General features: G+C 46.2%; 1 protein-coding gene across 4 annotated transcripts in view; it reads left to right on the top strand.

The window, feature by feature from the left end:
• REEP1 (receptor accessory protein 1) overlaps positions 1-24,068 on the top strand; it is a 92,553-nt gene that overhangs the window by 57,909 nt on the left and 10,576 nt on the right. For 2 of the 4 annotated variants that reach the window (XM_039539616.1, XM_039539614.1), the window contains 2 exons: positions 836-1,004; positions 12,104-12,139. In XM_039539616.1, the coding sequence (XP_039395550.1) occupies positions 836-1,004; positions 12,104-12,139 (205 nt within the window). The remainder of the gene's footprint in view (positions 1-835; positions 1,005-12,103; positions 12,140-24,068) is intronic. The other 2 variants (XM_039539618.1, XM_039539617.1) reach the window with 1 other exon arrangement.

The raw sequence follows: 24,068 nt of genomic DNA, 5'->3' as shown, positions 1-24,068 counted from the left end.
GAAGTAAATGAATGTGGGGCCTTTATTGCTTCTTTGTGTGGTATGGAGAAGATCTGGAATGTTTCTTGGTTTTTAAAAGGATTTTGCTGTAACATTAGAAATTCAGATCTTGTCTGCCTTGGAGATGCTCTGAGCAACTGGAGAACTAGTAGGCTGCTGCCATGCAGAAACCATGGAAGTGATTAACTTAGAATGACAGTGATTTTGATCTAGTTGGTTTAAATCTCTATTTGTTTTTTTCATTTTGTCACACACCTGTTTAAGTCAAACACTTGCTCCTTTCATTAAGGTCTGAAGCAGCTTCTGGGGCACACAGCTGAGCCATCCTAAGTTCTCCAGCAAAAGTCTGAAAGACCAGACTTTAGGTAATTGGGGGCACTAAAGGAAAAAGGAAACAGAATGAATTGTTTTACAAACCCATTTTCTCCCCCCTCAGTAGGGGGGAGCATCTCCACTTGATGAATTCCCTCCTCTCCTCCTCCTGAATGACTGCAGTAACATAGGCTACATCGACACTGCAGCACTTGCACCAGTGTAGCACTTGTGGTGAAGATGCTCTAAGCCAAGGGGAGAGAGATCTCCCGTCAGCTTAATAACTCCTCCCTCTGATAGGCGGTAGCTATGTTGGCTGGAGAAACTCTCCTGCCGACATAGCACAGTCTACACCAGTGCTTAGGTCGGTATAACTTACATGGGGTGTGGATTAGTCACACCCCTGAGCAATGTATAACTTACTTTTCTCAAAAGTAACCTGTAATATAGACAGAATCTTAGAAGGAGTAGGGCTTAAAATGTGTCATCGCCTCTGACTTGTGTGTATTGTTTGTTTGACTAGGGTCAAGGGGCCCTGTCTGAGAGACTCAGAAGCTTTAGCATGCAGGATCTCTCAACCATTCGAGGAGACAGCAGCAGTCCTGTACCTCCTCCAGTCACTGTACGAACAAGCAGCAAACAGAGCAAGCCCAAAACATCCAGAAGTGCATCAGAAAGCACGGGCAGCTCAGGTAAGTCTCAGCGTTTTCCTCGGTCTTGTGTTGTTATCTGAAGTTTTTTCCCTCTACTCACTGATCCTCAAAGGGGAGCAACAGAGGAATGCAGGAAGCACTGGCTCAAGGACATGGAGATACATAGATATTGTAATGCTTAAGTTCACAGGATAGCATCACAGCTTAGTGTCAGGGCAATTAAAGGAGGGAGCAAGATTTCTGTGCGATGGCCACCATTTTGTCCGACACCAAGGATTGAACCTTAAACTTCCAGAGGAGAGAAGCATGAGTTTCTACAGCTTGAACTAATGCAGTGGCTCTCAACCTTTCCAGACTACTGTACCCATTTCAGGAGTCTGATGTGTCTTGCGTACCACAAGTTACACCTCACTTAAAAACTATTTGCTTACAAAATCAGAGCTAAAGATACAAAAGTGTCACAGCACACTGTTACTGAAACATTGCTTACTTTCCTGTTTTATAATTATATGGTAAAAGTGAATCAATTGGAATATAAATATTGTACTTATATTTCAGCATATAGAGCAATATAAACAAGTCATTGTCTATATGAAATTGTAGTTTGTACTAACTTCGCTAGTGCTTTTTATGTGGTCTGTTGTAAAACTAGGCAAATATCTAGGTAAGTTGATGTACCCCCTGGAAGACCTCTGAGTACCCCCAGGAGTACATGTACCCCTGGTTGAGAACGACTGTTTTAAGGGGTCAGGCTCTGGGGCTGGAGACTGCAGCAGATTCTTATCCTCTGCAGGGCAGCACAGAACAGGATGTACGATGCACATTGAACATAGACAAAATAATCCTGCTGCAAGATTGTGTCAATCAGGACAAACATGCCGAGCTGACAGCTCTCATGCACCAGTGGAGTCCAGTGACTGCTGAATGCGGGTGGGTGAAATTGACACGCGCAGTCCATTTATCATAAGGAGTAAAGAGCGTAGGTTAAAATCTTCAAAAGTACTTAAGTGACTTACGCACAAGTCCCATTTTCAGAAATAACTCAGGAGCTTAAGTCTCATTGAAAGTCAATGGGACTTAGGCTCCTAATTTTGTTTTAAAAATGGGACTTACGCTTCTATATCACCTAATTTTGAAAATTGTACCCATGACATGGTGTGTATCTAGTGTGAATTAGGTACACCAGTGCCTACCCTGACTGTCCTCTGAATCACCACTGAAATGTACAGTAGATATGACAGTCATATTTTAAGATACTGCACTATAGACAAAGACAACTCATACATAAACCCCCTATCAATGTATGTGTAAGGATAGATGCCAAGATTTGAAAGCTATTTATGAGGGATGTTCCATAAGTGTGGGGGAAGGGAGAGGAATAGAAGCAATTGCCTCTGAAATGTATTTGATTAGATTCAGCTTCTAGAAGGACAAAGCAGAAAAGCAGCACAAATTTTGCTTTGTCAGAAAAGTGTGGAGGTCAGAAGAGGGAGAGATTTCATTATAAAGATTTTTGCAAGTTCAGATCCAAAATGTGTGGCTTGAGCCATCTCTGCAGATAAATTAATCTGAAAGCTTGTTCGATAGTGGATTGTCCCAGACAATGTTTTCCAGAACTGTTCTATATCACCCTCAGGCCAAAACTCCTGTAACTCCCCTGCTTGATTCTGGGGAGAGGTAAGGTTCTCCTGGAAAGCAGCAGGTTTGTCAGCATTTGGAGGCTGGTCAGTGAAGTGGAAAGTAGAGTTGTTTGAAATCTAGCAATTTCAGTTTCTGGAGGGGTCTGTGTAAATGTTTGTTGGGTTTCAGAATTATGTAAATTTGCAACCCCCTGGCCCAAGGTTTGCTTTGAGTACTGGGATCTACCAGTAATATCTGTTCCTTGGTTACCACCATCATCGTATTTGAGCACCTTACAAATTCTTAAAGTTATAAAACACAAGGATCTCTGGTGATCTTTTTTCCATCCCCCATTTGTAAGGGTTTGTCTATACACAAACCTACACCAAAATAATAAAATTACTTTAAATTCACACTTCTCTTATTCCAGGGCAAGTTTGTGTGTGAACGCACTTGGCTCCAATTTGTGTGTCATATTTTGATTTATTAACAGGACACTCTCAATCTGAAATAAGAGGGTTCACAACAACAAAATAGGACATTCTTAATCCAAAATAAGTGATCACATGCAGACTTCCACCAAAATAACCAATAAACCTGCTTTAGATATGTGTTTGATTTTGTGGGTAGACCAGCCCTTGTGTTTTATTCTAAAGAGAGTGACACTGGGCTCAAATGAACTCAAACTCACTCAAAATTGCTGATTTTGGCCTGGTTTTACACTGACACCAGACATTGACCTCGGGTCTTCCAAAGATGGGCCCTGGATAACTGAACTGTTCATGAACCGTTCAGCAAAGTTGGGCTGAGTTCAGAGTTCCTCGCAAAAATCAAGGATCCAGGTGATTTGTGTGTGATTCGGTGTTTTGTAATGAAATTTGTAAACAGTGTGTGTGTGTGTGTGCAAATGAGAGGGAGAGAGAGATTTGCCAGTCAGGTGGTACCATGTCTGGAGAGCCATGGGCAGGGGTAAGCAGCTGGACTTCCCACCCTACTGCAAACAGAGTGCACTCACACAGTTGTGCCCTCTACCTCACAGACATTTACTGTACATCTTTTTATACTGCTGGGTTAGAGCTAAGAGGACTCAGCTGCTCTGACATCAGAAGGAATCAGCAAAATTATTTCTGCCTCTGTGCACAGTATGTGACAGGGTGACTCAGCTGAAAGGCTTTGCATTCCTGTAAAGGGTCTGAGAACCTGCCAGACAGTTACAGTGACAGCAGTAGCTAGATTACAGGGGACAGCCACAAATCTCCTACAGCTTCAAGAGGATTTACAGAAATCCTGGCCCCTGCTAACATATTGTAACAACTGGGGCTCGGTATTGCAAGTGGAACTCCTGCTTTGTGAAGAGAGTTGTTCCAGCCTGGCGTGCACTACTGGGTCCTGCGTTTTTTAAAAGAGGAAATCTAGTTGTTTGGGCACAAGCCTAGGGGCATGGCTACACTTGCAGATGTAGAGCGCTGAGAGTTAAACCCGCCTTCGGAGAGCGCAGTAGGGGAAGTGCTGCAGTCTGTCCACACTGGCAGCTGCCAGTGCACTGGGGTGGCTACATTTGCAGCACTTGCAGTGGCATTGGGAGCGGTGCATTATGGGCAGCTATCCCAGCATGCAAGTGACTGCAACGTGCTTTTCAAATGGGGGGTGAGGTGGGGTGGAGTGTGACAGGGAGTATGTTGTGTGTATGTGGGGGAAGAGAGTGGGTTTTTGGGGGGGCTGAGAGCACGTCAGCATACCGTCTTGTAAGTTCAGACAGCAGCAGACCTCCCCCTCCCCTCTGCCTCTCTCTCTCACACACAGCATTCCCGTCTGTCAGAAACGGAGCTTTCAAACGGCATAGCCGCATTCCTACAGTGATTCAAAACAGTGACAAGAGTGGCCACTTGACATAGGGGATTATAGGACATTTCCAGAGGCTGATCAGAGCGCAGTAATGCAAGACCTCGTCCACACTGGCGCCACGGCACTCCAGCGGGGGCACAGCAAACGTTATTCCACTCGCCGAGGCGGAATACCAGGAGCGCTGAAGCCATGGAGTCAGAGCGCTCTGCATGCCTTGCCAGTGTGGACGGGGAGTGAGCTAGGGCGCCCGGGGCTCCTTTATTGTGTGGTAACTCGCAAGTGTAGCCAAGCCCTAGGACTTAAGGGACCTGGGTTCAAATTCTTCCTCCACCACAGACTTCTTGGGTGATCTTGGATAAGTAACATAGTCCCAGAGCCTCAAAGGGATTTAGGTGCCTTACTCCTAATCGGAGTTAGATGCCTAAATACCTTTTGAGGATCTGGGCCATAGTGTCTCTGTGCCTCAGTGCATCTGTCAAATGGGGATAGTAGCACATCCCAGAGGTGTAATGAAGACAAATGTTAAAGATTGCAAGGTACTCAGATACTTAGCTAGGTTCTTAGGTGCTTTTTACTTCAGTGACTGAAATTAATAAAATATGCAATTAACTCCCCTCAGAAGTTTCTCTTTGGGATCAGTTCCAGTTGTTGGAGAGAGTTTCTGGAGGAGAGTGTGTGTTGTTCCTGAACCGCTTTCTCTGTTGCTAGTAATAACATTCCATCTTGTCACAAGGTCTCAGAGTCCATGGCCCATCCAAATTCCTGTTTTGCACATGGGAGGAAAATTCTCTCTTGAGAAAGCCATGTGTTAGTGTCGCGGGGTGCTCTCCTCACCACTGTAGCGCCTCCTTCTGGCTGCATCCAGCAATTAGCTTTGCCTGGCCATCAGCCCTTCCTGCAGTTGCACTCCACTGCTCTCTCTCGGGACTCAAATGTTTGTGCTTCGTGGCTTGGCCCTCTGGCCAGGTCACTGTAGTCCTCCCCTCTCCAGGTACCATCAACATCTTCCACAGCATCCCAGGCATAGGCATCAACTCCATGGGTCCTCCAAGGCTGGAGCACCCATTGAAAACAATAGTGAGCACCCACCAGCCACCCAACCATCAGCTGGTCAGTGGGCCCCACCAATCAGCTTCTCCCCTCCCCCCAGCACTTCCTGCCCACCACCAATCCGCTGTTCGGTGGCAGGCAGGAGGCACTGGGGGATGCAGAGGAGCATGTGTGAGACGAGGCAGAGCAAGGGCATGTCACGCTTGGGGGAGGGGGCAGGAAGAGGCAGGGTGGGAGCAGAGCCTCAGGATGGACAGGAAGATTCAGAGCAAGGGTGGGTCTTGGGGCAGGGTCTCAGAGCAGAGCTGGAACACCCCCAGGAAAAGCTGACAGTCAGCACCAGTGGTCCTAGTCAGTCCTGAAGTCCACTGCCCTGGCTAAGCGATTCCCTCAGTGACTGGGATGAATGGTCCCAGTCCCAGACAGTTTTCAAGATCACTGCCCCAGTTGTACCACTCACTCATTCAGTGGCTGGTAGGGGAACCCAGGCCTACCCCCTACATTGGGTTCCAGTCCAGGGGCCCTGTCTCCTGCAGCTGAGGTCTGTACTACCTCAAACCAACCTGCCACCCCCCCTGCACTACTTACCTTGCCTATCCCAGCTGCGTATTCACCACCATCGCTAAACCCCAATCTCCTAGCTCTGCTCGACAAACCCTTCCTTTCTGGTTCAACCCCCTTTCCCTCCCATATCCCAGAGAGCATTCCTAGAGCCCACTCTCTGCCACCAGCTCCCTGGCTTTATAGACACCCCTCCTGTTGCTCCACAGGTGAGCTTTCTGCTTCCCTTAATTAGAGCTCTGTAAATATCCCCCAGCTTGGGGCCTCATAGGTTAATTGCCCCACCTGGCCTACGTTATCCCCTTCTAGCAAGTGTGGGGAACACACCCCATCATGGTTAGTCTTTCTAAAACCTTTACCTTGTTTCCTCCACTTAGCACCAGCTGCCTTTTGCCTACATTACTCGTGGATCAACAGGCAATTGATTTAAACCAGATCTATGTTGCTTCAGTGATGAGGTGGCTGCTAAACAATTTTCTGCAGTTTAATAGTAATACAGATGGTTCCATGAATCACTAAGGCACTGAGGGCCCAATCCCATAGATGCCTAGGGTGTGTCTACACTGCACTCAAACACCCACGGCTGGCCTGTGTCAGCTGACTCAGGCTCAGGCTCTGGGGCTGTAAAATTGCCGTGTAGACATTTGGGCTCGGGCTGGAGCTTGTACTCTGGGACCCCGTGGGAGGGGAGAATGTCTACACTGCAATATAAGCCCAGGGTTAGTAGAATTCGAGTTAACAGACCCTGAGTTTGTTACCTCATTTGTAACCCCAGGTTAGGAATTGTTGAAACCTGGGTCCTAGCCTGGGGCTCCAGTGCTGTGATGCGTTATGCGAGCTCAAGTCCAACCACTCATATCCCAGACTTCCTAGTGCCCTCACAAACCATAGCCACTCTAGCCCTTTGTTTGTGGTGCAGTGTGGGAAAACTTGACTATCAAACTTGACGGTCCAGAGGACAAAGAAAGTTGGTCCATGGCACCATGGGATACTTTTGGCAGACTCCCAAAGCATGAGTCTAGCGAGGCTGCATCTACACTGCAAAGAAAATAGGGCTTAAACCCTGGTTCGGACCCTTCACCCCTGATAGGTCCTGGACTGGGTCTGAGCCACGAGTTAGCACGATTTGTGTGTAGATGGAAGGGAGATTGGCTTGAGCCTGAGTTTGAATCATGGGCTTACATTGCAGTGTAGACATACACTTAGGTTTGGTCTACACCTAAAACTTAGGTTGACCTATCTGCATTGCTTGGGGCCAGTGGCACTGAAACACTTTTTACCGTGGGGGTGCTGAAAGCCAGTGGTCCCCAAAATTTTTCCTCACACCCCCTCTGACCCCTGTCCATGCCCCCTCTCCCCAGAGCTCAGGCCAGGACTGGCTGTGGCTTGTGGGTGAGAGGGGATGCGGACAGGGGTAAGGGGTGTGACAGACCCAGACCAGTGGGGTACAGGAGTCTGGTAAAGGGCAAATATACTGGTCACTGGATGAGTAGTTTTTTGTTCCCTGAGTGATCAGAACAGGGGCTGCACTAGAGTAATCAGGAACCTGCTACAGCCAATTAAGACAGGCAGGATAATTAAGACACCTGGAGCCAATTAAGAAACTGCTAGAATCAATTAGGACAGGCTAGCTAATCAGGGCACCTGAGTTAAAAAGGACCTCACTTCAGTTTGTAGCATGCATGCGAGGAGCTGGGAGCAAGAGGAGCTGAGAGTGAGAAGACATATTGCTGGAGGAGGACTGAGGAGTACAAGCATTATCAGGCACCAGGAGAAAGGTCCTGTGGTGAGGATAAAGAAGGTGTTGGGAGGAGGCCATGGGGAAGTAGCCCAGGGAGTTGCTGCTGTCGCACAGCTGTACCAGGAGGCACTATAGACAGCTGTAGTCCACAAGGCCCTGGACTGGAACCCGGAGTAGAAGGCAGGCCCAGGTTCCGCCCCAAACCTCCCAACTCCTGACCAGACACAGGAGGAATTGACCTGGATTGTGGCTCCTACCAGAGAGGAAGGTCTCTGGGCTGTTTCCCGACCCACATGGTGAATCTGTGAGGTGAGCAAATCCGCCAATAAGCGCAGGACCCACAAAGGTAGAGGAGGAACTTTGTCACAGGGGGCTGAGGCTGGGACCACAGCTGGGGGTGGGTCCTACAGCTGGGACCCTGGGTGTGGGGCCAGGAGCAGAGCCCCAGGTGTGGGGCCGGTGGCAGCCAGGGCGCAGGGCTAGGAGTGGAGCCCCTGGTGTGAAGCTGGCAGCTCCAGGACTAGGCTGATGGAAGATTTCTTCCATGGATCTTGCTATTGCCTCTCAATGGGGTAAATTTCCTGCAGTGATGGAAACTCCCCTTCCTTTGCTGTGGTAAGTGTCTATACTACAGTCCTGTAGCAGTGTAGCTGCAGCTGTGCCATTGTAGCACTTGTAGTGTAGACACAGCCTTAGGGCTAGACTCTCCCAGCCACTCGGGGCAATAAGGGAGATTACAGCCTCCCTCACTCGCCTGGTTGGCCCTGCTCTGATGGTGACTGGCTGTGGGGAGGGATAATTCACCCAAGCAGGGGTGTTTCCCCGATACTCCCCACCATAGAGAGGGGTGGGGCTTGAGAGGATGTCTGACTCCATCCCCCTTCCCCTCTCGTTGGCCAGAGTAGGTGGCTGGATGCACAGCGGGACGTAAGCTGCTCCATGAAAATGGGTGGTGGGGCCGAGAGCCACAGCCCGTTATCTGCTCTCCTGGCACAGCACAGCTACATGTGACATTGCCCGCAGACAGTCATGTGACAGTCTAGCCCCTAGGCTGGGGAGTAACTGTGTTCCAGTGCAGAGGTGCCATTGAAGTCATGACACGTATCTGCTTATGTGAGTACATTTATTCCTGGGTATATCCTTTCTCAGCCTCTTGCCCCAGTAAAAAGAGACACGTCGGGGTTGGGCTGGGAGCACGGCAGAGCTCATGACCCGACCTCTTTGGCAGAAGAGACCTACCACCAGCAATGTAAGTTAGAGCAGGATTGTAACTCTGCTCAGGATTCTAGCCTGAGGCCGCCACTGCTCTACAAAGTGGCCAGATTGGGGTTTTCTTGTAACTTCTCAAACTAAGGATTTGCAGAGCAGACTCTCTAGGTGCATGACAAATTGGTCATTCGAGTGTTCCTAAACTTCGGTGCATCTACTAACCACAACGACTCTGGGAGTGAATCTATGATGGGGTGGGGGTGGGGGGAAATATGTCTATTACATGAACTAAGATACATATTAGGAAAATAAACCCCCTTGAAAAGATTATCTGTAAGTGAGATCAGAACTGCTGTCCTTCACTCTTCCTGCTATTTCTTTTTTAGACAGCAGCATGGTGAAGTTAAGCACAGTTAAGCAGAGCCTTAGGAATTGAGTTTAGGGCTTGGTTCTGATCTAATCTATCTATCCCATAGCGTTTCATCCTGCCCCCCTTCACCGTAGTACCTGACTGCCTTCTGTGTAAAATCAATAGCAAGTCCCTAGCAGACTTCATGGAGTCTCAGGCACCTCTCTTTTACACTGGTTTTACACTGACATTGACTTGAGTGGAGTGACTCCTGATTTGTGCTGGTCTGGAACAAGAATCGGGCCCTCAGTGATCAGATGGCTCAATGGATCAAATCTTGCTTTCCAAAAGCCATTTCCTCTTAGTGCCAATGTGTCCCTTCTCTGTGTATAGGGATCAGTTGGGGGCATACTTTGTAAGGACCAGACTGGGAGCAATTTCTCCGATGTTTTAAAAGACAGGTGCCACTTGCCTGCAGGTGAAGGTCACAACTTGTGAGTTACCTGTGCCTTGGGACTGAAGGGTTCTATAAAACTCCCTGGACCATCTTCATCCCAAGTGTAACACATAAGAACATAAGAACATAACATAAGAAAGGCCAGTGCAGTCAGACCAAAAGGTCCATGCCCAGTATCTGTCTGCTACGAGTGCAGCCCATGCCAGGTGCCCTGAGGAGGGACCTAACAGGCAATGAATGGATCTCTCTCCTCTCTCCATCCATCCATCTCCATCCAGAGGAACAGAGGAGGGGGACACCATTCTTACCCATCCTGGCTAATAGCCATTTATGGACTTAGAGCCACCAGAATTTATCCAGTCCCCTTTTAATTATTGTTATAGTCTTCACTTCCTAACTCTCAGGTAAGAAGGTTCCAAGTTGACTGAGCGAAGAAGAAGAAGAAGAATTTTTTTTTTTTTTTTTTTTTGCTTTGCCTGTTCATTTTTTTTGACCCCTGTTTCTAGTTCTTTGGGAATAAGTAAATAACTTTTTTTTTCCTTTTTTCAACATCACTCATACATTTATATATTTATATCTCTCCCCTCATGTCCCTCTTCTCCTCTTTTCCAAAACTGAAGATCTTTTAATCTTTCTTCTTTCCTCTCATATGGGACCCTCTCTAAACCCCAATCATTTTTCTTGCTCTTTTCTAACCTTTTTCTTTCTTTTTTTTTCTTTTCTTTTTGAGAGAGACACATGTACACCAGTATTATTATGTGGGCGGACTTATATATTATATAATTATATATATATATTCTCAGTTCTATTCTCTTTCCCTTTTTTTAATTTTCCTAACATCCTGTTTGCTTTTTGACCGCCTCTGCCACTTGTGGACATCTTCAGAGAACTACTCACTATAACTCCAAGATCTTTTCCTGACTCATTAGAGCAATATTAGCCCCCATGTATGTATGTTTAGTTTTTGTTATTTTTTTTTCCATTGTTTACTTTATTTTATTTACATTAATTTCATTTCATTTTTTTGCCATTTGCCTTAGTTGAGATCTTTTTTTGTTCTTTCACAATCTTCTTGGTCTTAACTATCTCTTCTGAGTTAGTTAGTTAGTGTCAACTGCTTTGCCTCCTCACTTTTTACCTTCTCCAGATTTTTCAATTGAAATTGAAATAGATTAGGATTAGGACTAGGACCTACCTTGACCTTTACCCTACCCCTCCAGTTACTCCTTCCATTAATTAATTTTCTACCCTTATCTCCTTTCCTCCTGTCCTTTCACCAGTCAAAGGACCCATGACCTTTCCTTTTATATCAGCTTAATTTACGTTAAGTGGTTGGGGAGAGGACCTTGTCAACCTTCTTTCTGGAAATCTGGAAATCTAAGTCTGGTACCTTGTCCACAGTCCTCTGTTGTGTTGTTGTCTTCTTCTCTAAAGATTAGAGAGATAGACCTTTCTTTACAGAAACCAGAAACACCACTGAAGTACAGCCTATTGTGTCCTTCTGAGAGAGATTTTGACACTCTGTCCATGTCTGATTTGTAGTGATAGTAATGACCATTCTGATGTAATGCTCAGAAGCTGGGTGAATGACTAAACCAATGCTTCCAACATAACTCCTCTGTAAATCTATTGAATGAAGTAGATCTGTATGGATGCAAACCCTACATTTTGGAACGGTGCGGTTATTCTCATATAACCTCCACAGGCTGTGTGGAGCGTGGCTTAGTCAGTCTTACAGAGACTGTTAAAGGCATGTCAGAGGGCAGTGTTGTCTAGTGGTCTGAGCACAGGGCTGGGAGCCCAGAACTTCTGTACCTAACCTCCGCTCTACCACTCCCTAGCTGCAGTGGCCTTCAGTAAAGCATTTAACATCTTTGTCTGTCCCCGCATTGGTAAATGGAGATGGTAACACTTGCCTACCTCAAAGACCCGGATCGGCGGGTAGTGATTGATCTGTCGGGGATCAATTTATCGCATCTTGTGTAGACACGATAAATCGATCCCTGATCGCTCTGCCGTCGACTCTTGTACTCCATCGTGGTGAGAGGTGGAAGCAGAGTTGACGGGGGAGCGGCGGCAGTCAACCCTGCGCCGTGAGGACACGAGGTAAGTTGACCTAAGATACGTCGACTTCAGCTATGTTATTCTTGTAGCTGAAGTTGCGTATCTTAGGTCGATTTCTCCCCCCATGTGTAGACCAGGCCTGAGTCGTGATTGTACAGAGCTTGGGAAGAAAAGTTAAGCGCTCTGTAAGTGTTGTTGTTGATGCAGCACGGTTGATTCTTAACGCTCAGCTCCTCTTTCAGTTTGCTCATGTTGTTCGGTGTGCCGAATCCTCAGAGGTGAGTGCTGGATTCCACGCATCCCTTGTGAGCATGGCTGCGTTCGCCTGCGATGTCTTGCAATTCTTATTCTTGCTTCCTGGGTTTCCTAACAAAGAGGACAAATGAATAAGGCTGGGGCAACAATGAATGAGTTTGTAACTGTGAAAAATGAGACTCGGGGCTGCGCTATGTGTGTTTCGTTGCTAACCATGCATTGCAGTGAGCTCTTCCTTTCAACTTACTGACCTGTATTACAGAGGTTGTGGAGTGCTTTGACTTCAGCCCTGTGGATATTGGGGAGTTTTTGTGCCACTGTTGCTACACCAGTGCAAATCCCCAGCATAGATACATTGTGCCGATGTAAGATAGGGCTTGCTCTGCTGTGACTAAGCGAGAGTAAAATACCAGGGTACATCACACCAGTCCCAGCCTCATGTTGCACTGTTGCTAGGGCTTTGCACAGATGTCACTACATAGATGCATTTACACCAGTACAAATTTCTCTAAAGTAGGCCTGGTCTAGACCTAAAACTGGGGTCGACCTCGCTACATCGCTCAGGGCTGTGAAAAATGTCACACCTGTGACATTGTTAAGCTGACCTAAGTTATGGTTTAGACACTGGTAGGTCAATAGAAGAATGCCAGGGCATGTCTACACTACAAACTTTTGCTGACGCAAATGACGTTGGCATAAAGCCACTTCAGTTACTTTAATCCTTGTGCACATGCAAACTTTGCTTCTTGCGTTCGTGCTGCGTGTACTCAGTAGGGGTGTTTCTGTCAATGCACAATGTGGTGCACCATGGTTAGGTATCCCAGAGTGCAACTTGCCGCCATCCAGCTCCCTGACTTTTTGCAAAGTTTTGGCAAAGGGTGGGGCAGAAATGAGTTGCACAGGGTTAAGTGGGACTGCAGGGTCAAGCTCCTATCCTGTAGTGCCATCTTTATCCCATAATTTTTGCACCTATTTTGAAAATACCATGAACCTGCATGGGACCTGTCACTGTCCGCATCTCTGACAGACGCATGGAGCCTGCACAGCTTTGCACAATAATCATGAACATTGCAAGCACAGGATGCACGATCCACCAGTATTTGCAGAACCACAAGAAGCGCCGTGGGGAACATGATGATTTCCTAGAGGTCAGATTGCTGTAGGATGTGGCAAGAACCAATTCATGGTTGGTGGTGGTAGTCACAGAGCAGCTGGAAATGGCAGTGCGCCACTTCTGGGCCTGAGAAATGAGCACTGACTGTTGGGTTCACATTGGAATGCAGGCTTAGGATGACACGCAGTGGCTGCAGAACTTACAGATGCACAAGGCCACATTCCTGGATCTCCTGCACAGGGACACCAGAATGAGAGCTGCACTGACAGTGGAGAAGCAAGTGGCGATTGCACTGTGGAAACTTGCAGCACTGGATTGCTACCAGTGGGAAATCATTTTGGGGTTGGAAAATGCACTGTGGGGGCTGTTGTCATGCAAATGTGCAGGGCCATTAATCGTCTCCAGCTATGCAGGACTGTGACTCTAGGCAATGTGCAGGGTATAATGAATGGCTTTGCAGCAGTGGGGTTCCTGAACTGAAGTGGAGCAATAGACAGCATGCATATCCCTATTTGGCACCAGACCACCTTGCCACAGAGTACATCAATAGAAATGGCTACTTTTCGGTGGTTATGCAAGTTCTGGTAGATTTATCTATGACACTCTGAGTACCTGTTCCAGACCTGAAGAGTTCTGTGTAAGCTCCAAAGAGTGTGTCTCTAACTGACAGAAGTTGGTCCAATGGAAGATATCAGCTCACCCACCTTGTCTCTCTAATGTCCTTGGACCGACAGGGCTACGATAACACTGCATACAACAATGGAAGTTATTTATCCTCATTTAGCACACACATTGTGTTCAGTGTTGTACAAGATGCAAGAATAAATATAGTCTCAGCCCCAAAGAGTTTATAGTTTAAAGAGGGAGACACACAAGGCTTGTCTACACTAGGAAAATTAGAAGCCACTTTGTAGCCATTATATAATAATCATTATATAATGCCTGCATCTGTAATTTTCACTCCATGTATCTGAAGAAGTGGGTTTTTTATCCACGAAAGCTTATGTTCAAACAAATCTGTTAGTCTTTAAGGTGCTACCTTGTTGTTTTTGTGGATACAGAGTAACACGGCTACCCCCTGATATTTGTAGCCATGGTGCTGCTGTAGCCATGAGAGCAATAGCATCAGTGTAAGTGCATGTAAGACTCCATTATTTTTCTCCTGTATCATTTAGTCATATAAATGTAGTGTCTCAGGGGCCGAGGTATGGACCAGGACTGCATTGTGCTAGGTGCTGCAGAAACACAGAACAAAAAACAGCCCCTGCCCCAAATGTAAAACCATTATTTTTATTGGAAAACAGCATTGCAGGAACAATCTGCTGCTCTTGCTCCATGCGCAATGCTCCACGAGTGTCATTCACATCACACAACATTACTCAGGAAACCGATATTATTATAATAAAAAAACCAGGAAAAAATATCATAACCCAGAACATTTATGGCAAAGTCCTATTTCCTTTGCTGCAGATGAGATTTTTGCCATTGGCTTCAGTGGAATAGAAGTTGGCATGCAATTGGTTACAGGTGTCATGGAATGTATTTTACCATTTTTATTAATCTGCAACCCCTTGATTCCCTCAGAGAGAGAGAGAGAGAGAATAAAGGGCGGGCTAAGCAGGCACTGGAATCACTCCAGATAGCAGGTAGATCTGTCAGTATCAGACCACAGTGGAACTCTTATACTGAAGCTGTTTGTTTCACAGAACAGCTTAATTATGCATTTGTTCACTCTAACTGGCCTCACAATCTGCACATTGCAGGATACTGATATAATTCAGGACATTCATCCTCCTTTTCTATGAACGGTTTCACTAACTCCAAGCCCACTGTAAATGGGTTCCACAATAGATATGAAAATGTGTCTTCTTGACAGTTCCTGTGTCGGCCTTTCTTACTCTGACTCAGTGGTATGCCTTTTCTGGCAAAGTTCCCACCAGTGGCTTTTAAACAAGTCTTTGATTTACTTCTACTATATTAAGGCCCCGTTGAAAGATCAGGCTATAACATCAGGGAACATTGATACCATGAAATCATAACTTGGTTCCATCCTGGGATCTTCAGAAAGGGTTAAATGAATATCCCCAGTGATGCATGCTTGTTTGTAGGATGCTGGCTGTGTCTGGAAAATGCACAAACCCTGATGGGATATTAAACAAGCTTTCTTGGAATTTGCATTTTTAAAACTAAATGTTGTTGTGGGGTTTTTTTTCTTTGGTTGAGCTGAGTGTATTCAATTTAATCTATCAGATACTTTAGCACTGATGGGAGAGGAGCAATTTCAATTCTGGTAGCCAATTATTAAATCTCTTTCAGATGTAGTAAGCAGAACTGTGAGGAGCGCTGTTATGACAGCAAATGTTGTGCTTTTGTTGAGGGACCCTTATCAGTAAAATACTGATCCAGAACTGGGAACAGTTTAAAATGTTTAAAGATGTTGGTGACCAATGGGACTATTTGCCTGAGCCAGGGCTGGAGGGTTGTGCTCCCAAATGGATGACCAATACAAGGATGTAACACGGGATCCCAGCCTTGGTTGGCAGACTCAGTTAGTCATGCACAACATGTTGCAGTGTGAAGCTCTCCCAGTAAAATAATGTTGGCTGTTTTCCTGTGTGTGGCTGAATTTAGTCCCCACAAGGCAGGGAGACATGCCATGTACCACAGTGGCAGGGTTCTCAGGATACAGCTGATCATGATCTTAAAGGCACATTCACCAAATTGTGCATTTTTAACCAATCCTGTGCTAGTATGTTACATATATGCCCAAATCCTTATTTTTAGCATGTTACAAGTTACCCCTGAGATTACTGAAATGGAAAGAATTTAAAAAATCAAATTGACTTTTCACATGTATGCTGTTTGAATTAGGACAATTAAATAGCTGTGTCAGTTTTATCTTTGTTCCTAGTCAGTTTCACTTATAGGTTCTCTGGCACCTGCAGAATGCAGGGCAATATTGATTTGGTTTCAAAAAACTATTTCCAGTGCAATTTAAAACCACAGAAAATTTCTACTGGTTGCAGGGTTGGTTTTTTTCCCTTTTGTTAGGTTTTGTAACAAGAGATTTTAAAAACAAACTTTTGGGCTAAATTTGACAGGGATGCTATATAGGAACACAAATGTGAGTACTTTACCTCACAATTACAACTCATGAGTTTCTCTAGGCTTTTAAAATATTTTAATACTTACCCTGCTTAATTCAGGGAACGGGAGGTTATGTATATAGAAAGTCAACATGTACGTCTGCTGCCCAAGCATTTTAATAATAGAGCATTAAAATATGCATTTCAGTTTAATAAACTGCAATCTAACCACTGGTATTACAAACAGTGATGAAGACAGTGTGAAGAAGATTTCTGATCTCTGAAACAATGTTCCATTTTTCCACAAATATTTTTCCTAAAAGTTTATTCTTTTCTTTTCTCTATGTGACTATTGTGGGACTCTGATGTAAGTGTTACAGATTTGCATGACTTTTCATCTGAGCTATTTAGAATAGACTAGCTTCTTCCTTGCACTTAACACTTTAATCATTTGTGGGATGTGTTTTTTCATTAACTGATGACTCTGTTGATGATGTGACTAGACCTGTTTGCCTGATTAATATTGGGCCTGACTTATGTTTTGAAAAGATGACCCTCCTGCCTCCTTTTGTTTTTATGACTGCTGTTCAGTGTGTGGGGGTGACTGTACTTGGCTTCTTGGTTTGGCAATGAAACAGTTGCTGTGAGACATGTGATTTGTCCAGTTACCTTCTGGAAACGAATATCTTTTGAATCTAATTCACATAAAGGGATTGAGCTCCATAGTATGGTATGCTGCTTTCACTGACTCATTAACCAGTATGGAAGAAGTAGGATGAGTGACCCACAGCAAAGACGATGAGATTTTGCTTTTGTGCGACCTTGTCTTGCATTATAGTAATATGATCTCTAACATGTGACTGATACAATATGTGACTCTGAACTACCCTATTCTCCTATGGGAATTTAATCAGTAAGGAGATCATGTCATTGGGCAAAATGAGTCCTTTGCTCATCCACCGATCACATATGGGACCAGGTTCTGATCTCTGCTATACCAGTGTAAATCCATTGAGATTACTCTGGATTTTCACAAGTGTAGAGGAGAACAGAGTCCTGTCCATAACAAACAGGGGCGGCTCGAGACACCAGCGCGCCAAGCAGGCGCTTGGCGCGCCGTCCCGGGCGGCATTTTTGGCTGGTGCCTCTCCGCGCATGCCTGCGCGGCAGGTCACTGAGCCCGGGACGACGGGACGCGCAGGCATGACGGCGCGGCGGCGGGGCCCCCCGCCCGCCCGCCCGCTCCTCGCGCGCGCGGCGGCGGCAGCGGCGGCGGCCGTCGCGGGTGACGGCCTGCATGCCGGCAGGCAGGCGCAGGGAGCGGGAGCGAGAGGACGAGCCGAGGGGGACCGCGCGCGGCGCAGCGCGGCGCAGCGCTGGGCGGCGCTGGGCCAGCCGCCGCCAGCCGCTGATAACAAAGCAATCACTGAACAAGTGCTCTGCTATGAAAGCTCCTTTGCTGCTGCATAATGGGTTTAGTCTTTTCCCAAAAGGGATTTACCAGCCTAGATCAAGTCATAGACATTGGAGATGACCACAACCTATTAAGTCATGTTCTTCATCTCCTTGTCAGTAAGGGCTTGGCTACACTTGCAGATGGGCAGCGCTGGGAGTTACAGCTGTGTTCGTACAGCTGTGTAGGGAAAGCGCTGGTGTGTGGCCACACTCACAGCTACCAGCGCTGCAGTGTGGCCACATTTGCAGGGCTGTTGGGAGTGGTGCATTATGGGCAGCTATCCCAGCATTCAAGTGGCAGCAACGTGCTTTTCAAAAGAGGGGGGTGGGGTGGAGTGTGACAGGGTGCGGGGGAGAGAGAGAGAGTGGATTTTTGGAGCCGACAGTTCAGCTCCTTGCCTTGCAAAATCTGAATTTCCTCGACCCCCTCATTTACAGACCAGATAAGCAGCTGCTCCAACTGACTCCCTTTCTCCCCCTCCCCCCACTGTTTCTCTCCTCAAGCAAACACTCATCCCCCTGCCTGCCTCATTCACAGCAAGGTAGTGGGTTATCTCAATTGATTGTTCACAGTCAGTTACAGATTGATCACAGCAAACAAGAGCTGTTTTTTTTTTTTTTTTTTAGATAAGCAGCTCCGGGAGCCCTGAGTTCACAACAAAACAAAGAGAGGCATCATAACAAAACAGAGTAATTTAGCTAAAAGCATTCTGGGATATCTCCTAATACCCTGGAGGCCAACAACAGTGCTGGTGTGCGGCCACACTTGACGAGCCGCGCTGCATCACCAGCGCTGCACTCGTTATACCCCAAGCAGACCCAGGTGTACAGCCAGCGCTGCAGCCAGGGAGTTGCAGCGCTGGATGTGCCCTGCAGGTGTGGACAGTTACTAATTGCAGCGCTGGAAAGCTTCCACCAGCGCTGCAACTCTCAAGTGTAGCCGTACCCTAAGTACACAATTGTTCTCTGCTAGCTTAGGCCCGGACTCAGCAAAATACTTAAGCATGTACCTAAGTGCTTTTTACAATCGGGGGTTTTAGGCCCAAATCCTCAAAGATATTTAGGTGCCTAGTTCCCACTGATTTCAGTAGGAGTTAGGTGCCTTAATACCTTTGATGACCCAGGTCTTAGTGCTTTGCCTGGTCTAATTTTAAATATCTGAAGCATCAAGCCTCAGCATGCTGCTGAATGTTGTTTCCCTCTGAGCAAATTAAAGCTCTCACTTGCAAAAGCAGCCAGATACAAACTTGCCCTGGCCTGCTGATCATCGCAGCCTGAGGGGAGACACCCTTGTATATGATGGGCTTATAGTTTTTGTAATCATGGCAGCAGCTTCAGCTCTGGGAGCTGAGCCATAGAATTCACCTGGGTGCAGATGGAATGCTCCAGTCTCTCTCGAGTGCCATGCGGTGCTGCTTCCTAGAGCAATGCATGCACGTCTGCTTGGAGATGTGCAGGAGTAAATGCGACAGGCCAAGATCCCATCCACACACATGTGGTTCAGGCTAAGGTGTGGCCCTAAGCATGTCTCAGAGCAGATGTGCTGGAATCGGTGAGGGAGGGGGAGGGATTTGGCTGGCCACTGTTGCTCAGATACAGCCACCTACTGACCGGTCTGTGAAACACTTCTAGTGGCCATACTGAAGGAGACTAGAGGCTGTTCCTCCAGTGTCTACAGAAATGCTCTGTGCTAGAGCAGCTGGTAGGCGAATGGGTGGTGATGACCTAAAATCCTGCACCAAAGCTGCAGATCATAACAAAACATTTTAGGAAGCACAAAAAGGTCACCTAGCCCCACGTACCCTCCCTTTCAAAGAGCATGTCAGTCCCGATGTATTTCTATACCCCTCAATCCACTCCACCTCCAGAAACAAATCAAGCTCTCTTGCACTCGTCAATATGCTCTTTGCCTCAGTATCATTTCCCAGTTGCTTACTGCACAGCAATTATTATTCAAGCTAGTGCCCTTTGCATGAAGTACCAAGTTCCCTGTTTATTCTTAGTTTCTCTTTCAACAGAAGCTGGTTTAGAGAATTTACCTCCATCACCGTTATCCATTTCTCTTCTCCTCCTTCTCTGTCATGGCCACAGAAACCACCCCCACAGCTGACACTAATTGGCACTTTTGATGGCAGCCCTTCTTCAGTAACAGCCTTCCGTGGCACTAGCGTAGGCTGTGCTGTGTTGGAGCACAACTGTAGAATACTGCTCTCCCCATGTGTGTTTAGAGGGGACCCCCTGCACACAGATCTCCTCCCTGCTGCATTGCAGAGGGTGTGGGATCAGTCACCTCCAGGGCACCTCCTATCCCTCCACTCCGGATTCCATGGAAGGTACTTCCTGGGTCCAAAACCCACAGAGTAGGGGGGTTAGACCAGGGCCAGGTGAACTTTTTGTGGGCCCGGCGCCAAACATATTGTGGGCCCCCAGAGGGCAAGGTGCAGGGGGGCGGGATGGTCAGTCTCCAGAGTGAAGGGCGGGCTGGGGGCATGAGGCACAGCGCAGCAGGCGCAGCCCCGCTCCACGCAGCCCAGCAGCAGGGCACAGTTTACAAACCTGCAGCTGCCAGACGCACACTGGCTGGCCCAGCCCTGTGCTGCCAGCGTGCCCCTTCCCTTTGAGGGCTGGCCCCACCCTTATGCCCAGTGCCCCCTCGCCCAGAGACCTCCGCCACAGATCTCTATGCCCAGCCCCCAGCCTGCCCAGAGACCTCCGCCGCTGGCCTCCCACCACAACTCCTCCCCATTCGGCCTCTTCCACCAGCGGCCCCGCCCATGACCCACCCCATTCCGCCCCTTCCCCTGTGGTCATGTCCTCATTCCACCCCCACTCCACCTCTTTCTCCCTTCCACCACTTGCTTCTGCCCCCTCCACCTACTGAGGCCCCGAGACTGGCCGTGGCGGGGAGCGAGAGCTCCTCTGCCCTGGGGGGCGTGGCAGGGGGAGATTTTCCTGTGGGCCTCAAATCTGCCACTGCCCCCCTTAGTGTGAGGTTTGGGGAGCCTTAGCCTCCCCCGGCCTCCATTACGTGCCACCCAAGATGTTTCTGTGCATTTTTGGTTTTAGTTGCATGGGGTTCTGTAGCCTGTTTGCTGATTCTGCTGGATAGTCTAGCTAATTCCTCAGCAACACACCACTTCCTTTAAAACACATTCCCTGGCCAAGGGAATGTCATTGTCCATGTTTGGCAGCACGCAGCTTGAGTTGCATTATTTTACTTGTTTAACCATTGTTGCATTTGTCTAAAAATAATGCAGCTGTGCTACAAGACAAAAGATTATAATTTCTTTGGGAGAGGGTAGAAACTGGGCTTGCTTACGAAGCGGGAAATGTTTTAACCGGTCCTAAAACTGGTTTAGTTAAACTGATTCTAACAATGATTAGCGCCATAGTATAGACCCGGTTATAGGTAGTTTAAGGCAGCCTGACCCATTTTTACTAAACAGAAAACAATCAGACTGCTTTAAACTGCCTCATACTAGCTGTACGCTATGGTTCTTAGACCAGTTTTAAAATCAGTTTTAAAACCAGTTAGAATGTTTCCCCAGTATAGACAGGGCCCAAGGACCAAATCTTATCATTTCTTTGAAATTAATGGGAATTTTGCTCAAGTAAGGCCTGCAGGATATTGTCCTTATGTGCTAGGATGTTATATAATAAAAACTGAACATTAGTTTATCAAAACATAGCCAACCTTCTGTGATGACCCCACAGCTACAGGAGTTGCCTGTTTTCAGAGGCTTCCCTACAGCACGGCTACAAACAAGTTCAGTAAAATGTGGGTTCCTCCTAATGCAAGGTTGGTTTCCCAAGCAGTGTAGGAGGAAGGATGGTCTCATGGCTCAAACAGACAATGGGGTGACAGGAGACATGGATTCCCTAGTTCTATCACGGATTCCCTATGTGATGTGGGGCAAGTCCATCCCTTCCCCTCCCTATACTTCAGTTTCCCCAGCTATAAAGTGAGAATATCCCCCTCTGAGAGGCTTTATTAATGTTTGTGTAACACCAACAGACCCCGATCATCGAGATCGAACCTGGGACCTCTGGAGCTAAATGCATGAGCCTCTGCTGCATGAGCTAAAAGTCATATGGCTGTCAGCTAAGGCTGTAGAGCAAACTCATTAATCTCTCTCTAAGTGGTCTTGGTGCCACTAGATGGGACAGAACACCACACCCAGGAAGTGTGTGGGTTACATGCGCACAGGAGTTTCAGACGGGAGATGTTATATATAGGTGGGCAAAATGTTATTTCTGTCTAGTTTGTAGTAGTCTAGCTCCCTACAGTCCTTACATTTCTTTTAAAGGAAGGCAGTACTTTAGAGAGAGGTCAGCCACTATTCCACTGAACCAGTCTCCATCCGGAAGCCTGCACTTCAAGTTCTTCATTGGTGATTTTGAGAACAATGTCACCATATAGGAAATAGCTGATTGGTTGACACTGTGGAATCATAGATATTTAATATTGCTACAGTCGGGGTGACGGGGAGAGTTTGAACCATTACTGTACAGCAATGTGTTTTTTATTCTAGTAAGGGCACCCACTTGAAGTGCTTCCCTTTAGAGATTCTGCTTCTTGTAGTGAACTTAAAACACAGCTGTAAACAGAGCCCGCATATAAATTGTGTTTATGAGTAATTAAGGTGGCTAAGTGCAATTATGGTGGCTAAGTGATTAATACCAGTGTGGCACCTTGCATGCTCTATTAACAAAATGAAGTAAAACTGAGCTCTTCCTGAAAATATCATTTTCCAGGTGTCAGAAAAAAATGCTGTGCAACCAAAATGAAATATACCCAGACTTATTTATAGTGTGATCTACTTAAGATTTTCCCACACTTTTTTTAGAACTGTAATCATCTGTAAAACCTGAAATCAGCATTGTCCCTGGCCTCTCTGTTTTAACATTTTTCAACACAGCTTGACATTGCTGGGAAAATAGATGTTTACTGCACTTAGTAAAAAAAACACTAGAGCCATATTCCGACCTAGCTATTGAGATGACAGATACATTGATACAGGCCGTAGGAGCTAATGGTTTAAGGATACTATGGCCTCGTATGTAGAGAGGCAACCTGGTCTAGTGGACTAAGATCCTGACTCTCAGGCGCTATTAGTTTATTTCAACAGGCAATGGACAGGGTTATAGGATCTGAGCTATTAAAAAAATCCACCTCCACAAGGGGAATAGTCTACACTGGTATTTTATAGCGCTGAAACTTGTAGCACTCAGGGGGGTGTTTTTTCACACCCCTGAGCGAGAAAGTTGTGCTGTAAAGTGCCAGTGTAGACAAGCCCTTAGTCTCACCATCTGTGTAATAAGGGTAGTGTTAGAGCTGAGTGAATTATGGATTTTTTTTGGTTTGGGGTTTGAGTCAAACTGGATCAATTTTTTTGGTCAAATTGCAGAATCTGAAAACTTTGTTTCTAATTGACTGAAACAATTTTGTTTTTTATTTTGTTTCAGGTTGAGCATATGATTGACTCCAAATGAGGGGTGGGGGGTGTTCGAGTTTTTGTTTAACTTTAGCCACTTGGGGTGTTTTTCACCTTTTTAAAAAAAATTGGCTAAATTTGAAATGGAAATGCTGTTTTGCATTGAAAAGTCGAAACAAAACATTTTGAAATAGTCCCAAATTCAACAAATAGTTTTGGGGTGTGAAAAATGCATTTTTCTAAGGGGAGGGGAAGTGTCAGTCAGCTCTAGTGGTAATACTTATGTAGCTCACGGGGTGTCATGACAAATGATTAGTTAAGTATACTTAGCATTTTAAGTCTTCAAAGTACTCATCAGGAATTTAAGGATCCTCTTATTATCACATTTGTGCACTTATCACCAGTCTGAGCAGTAGAAATTGCTATTTTTATGCTGTTTTAGATGATTATGAAAATCTTTAGTTTAACTGGACCTTGAGCCATTGATTGTCATTAATATTTGTACAAGCAGCAAAAGCTTCCATGCCCAAGACAATTCAGAATGGAAAAGATATAAGCCATCCATGTCACTATAAAAGCACCATAGCAAATTGTCTGTAGAGGGGCAGAAGGTTTAGTTGGAGCTAGGTACCATTTCACTGATTCATACTTTGTACTACCCATTAAAAATATCATCATATTTAACTGTCTGGATACACCATAGCAACCTTGGACCACAATCTGCCAGTATTGGTAATGACTTGAACTGCCTCCATATAATAGCACTTATATAGCACTTAAAAAATTCAAAATGCTGCATAGACATTAACTATTGAACAAACATTTGCAGTCTGCACCCAGCGGGCCAAATTCAGTTACATCA

This window comes from Mauremys reevesii, linkage group 5, assembly GCF_016161935.1.
Source record: "Mauremys reevesii isolate NIE-2019 linkage group 5, ASM1616193v1, whole genome shotgun sequence".
Lineage (NCBI taxonomy): Eukaryota > Metazoa > Chordata > Testudines > Geoemydidae > Mauremys > Mauremys reevesii.
This window is presented reverse-complemented; position numbering and strand designations above follow the sequence as displayed.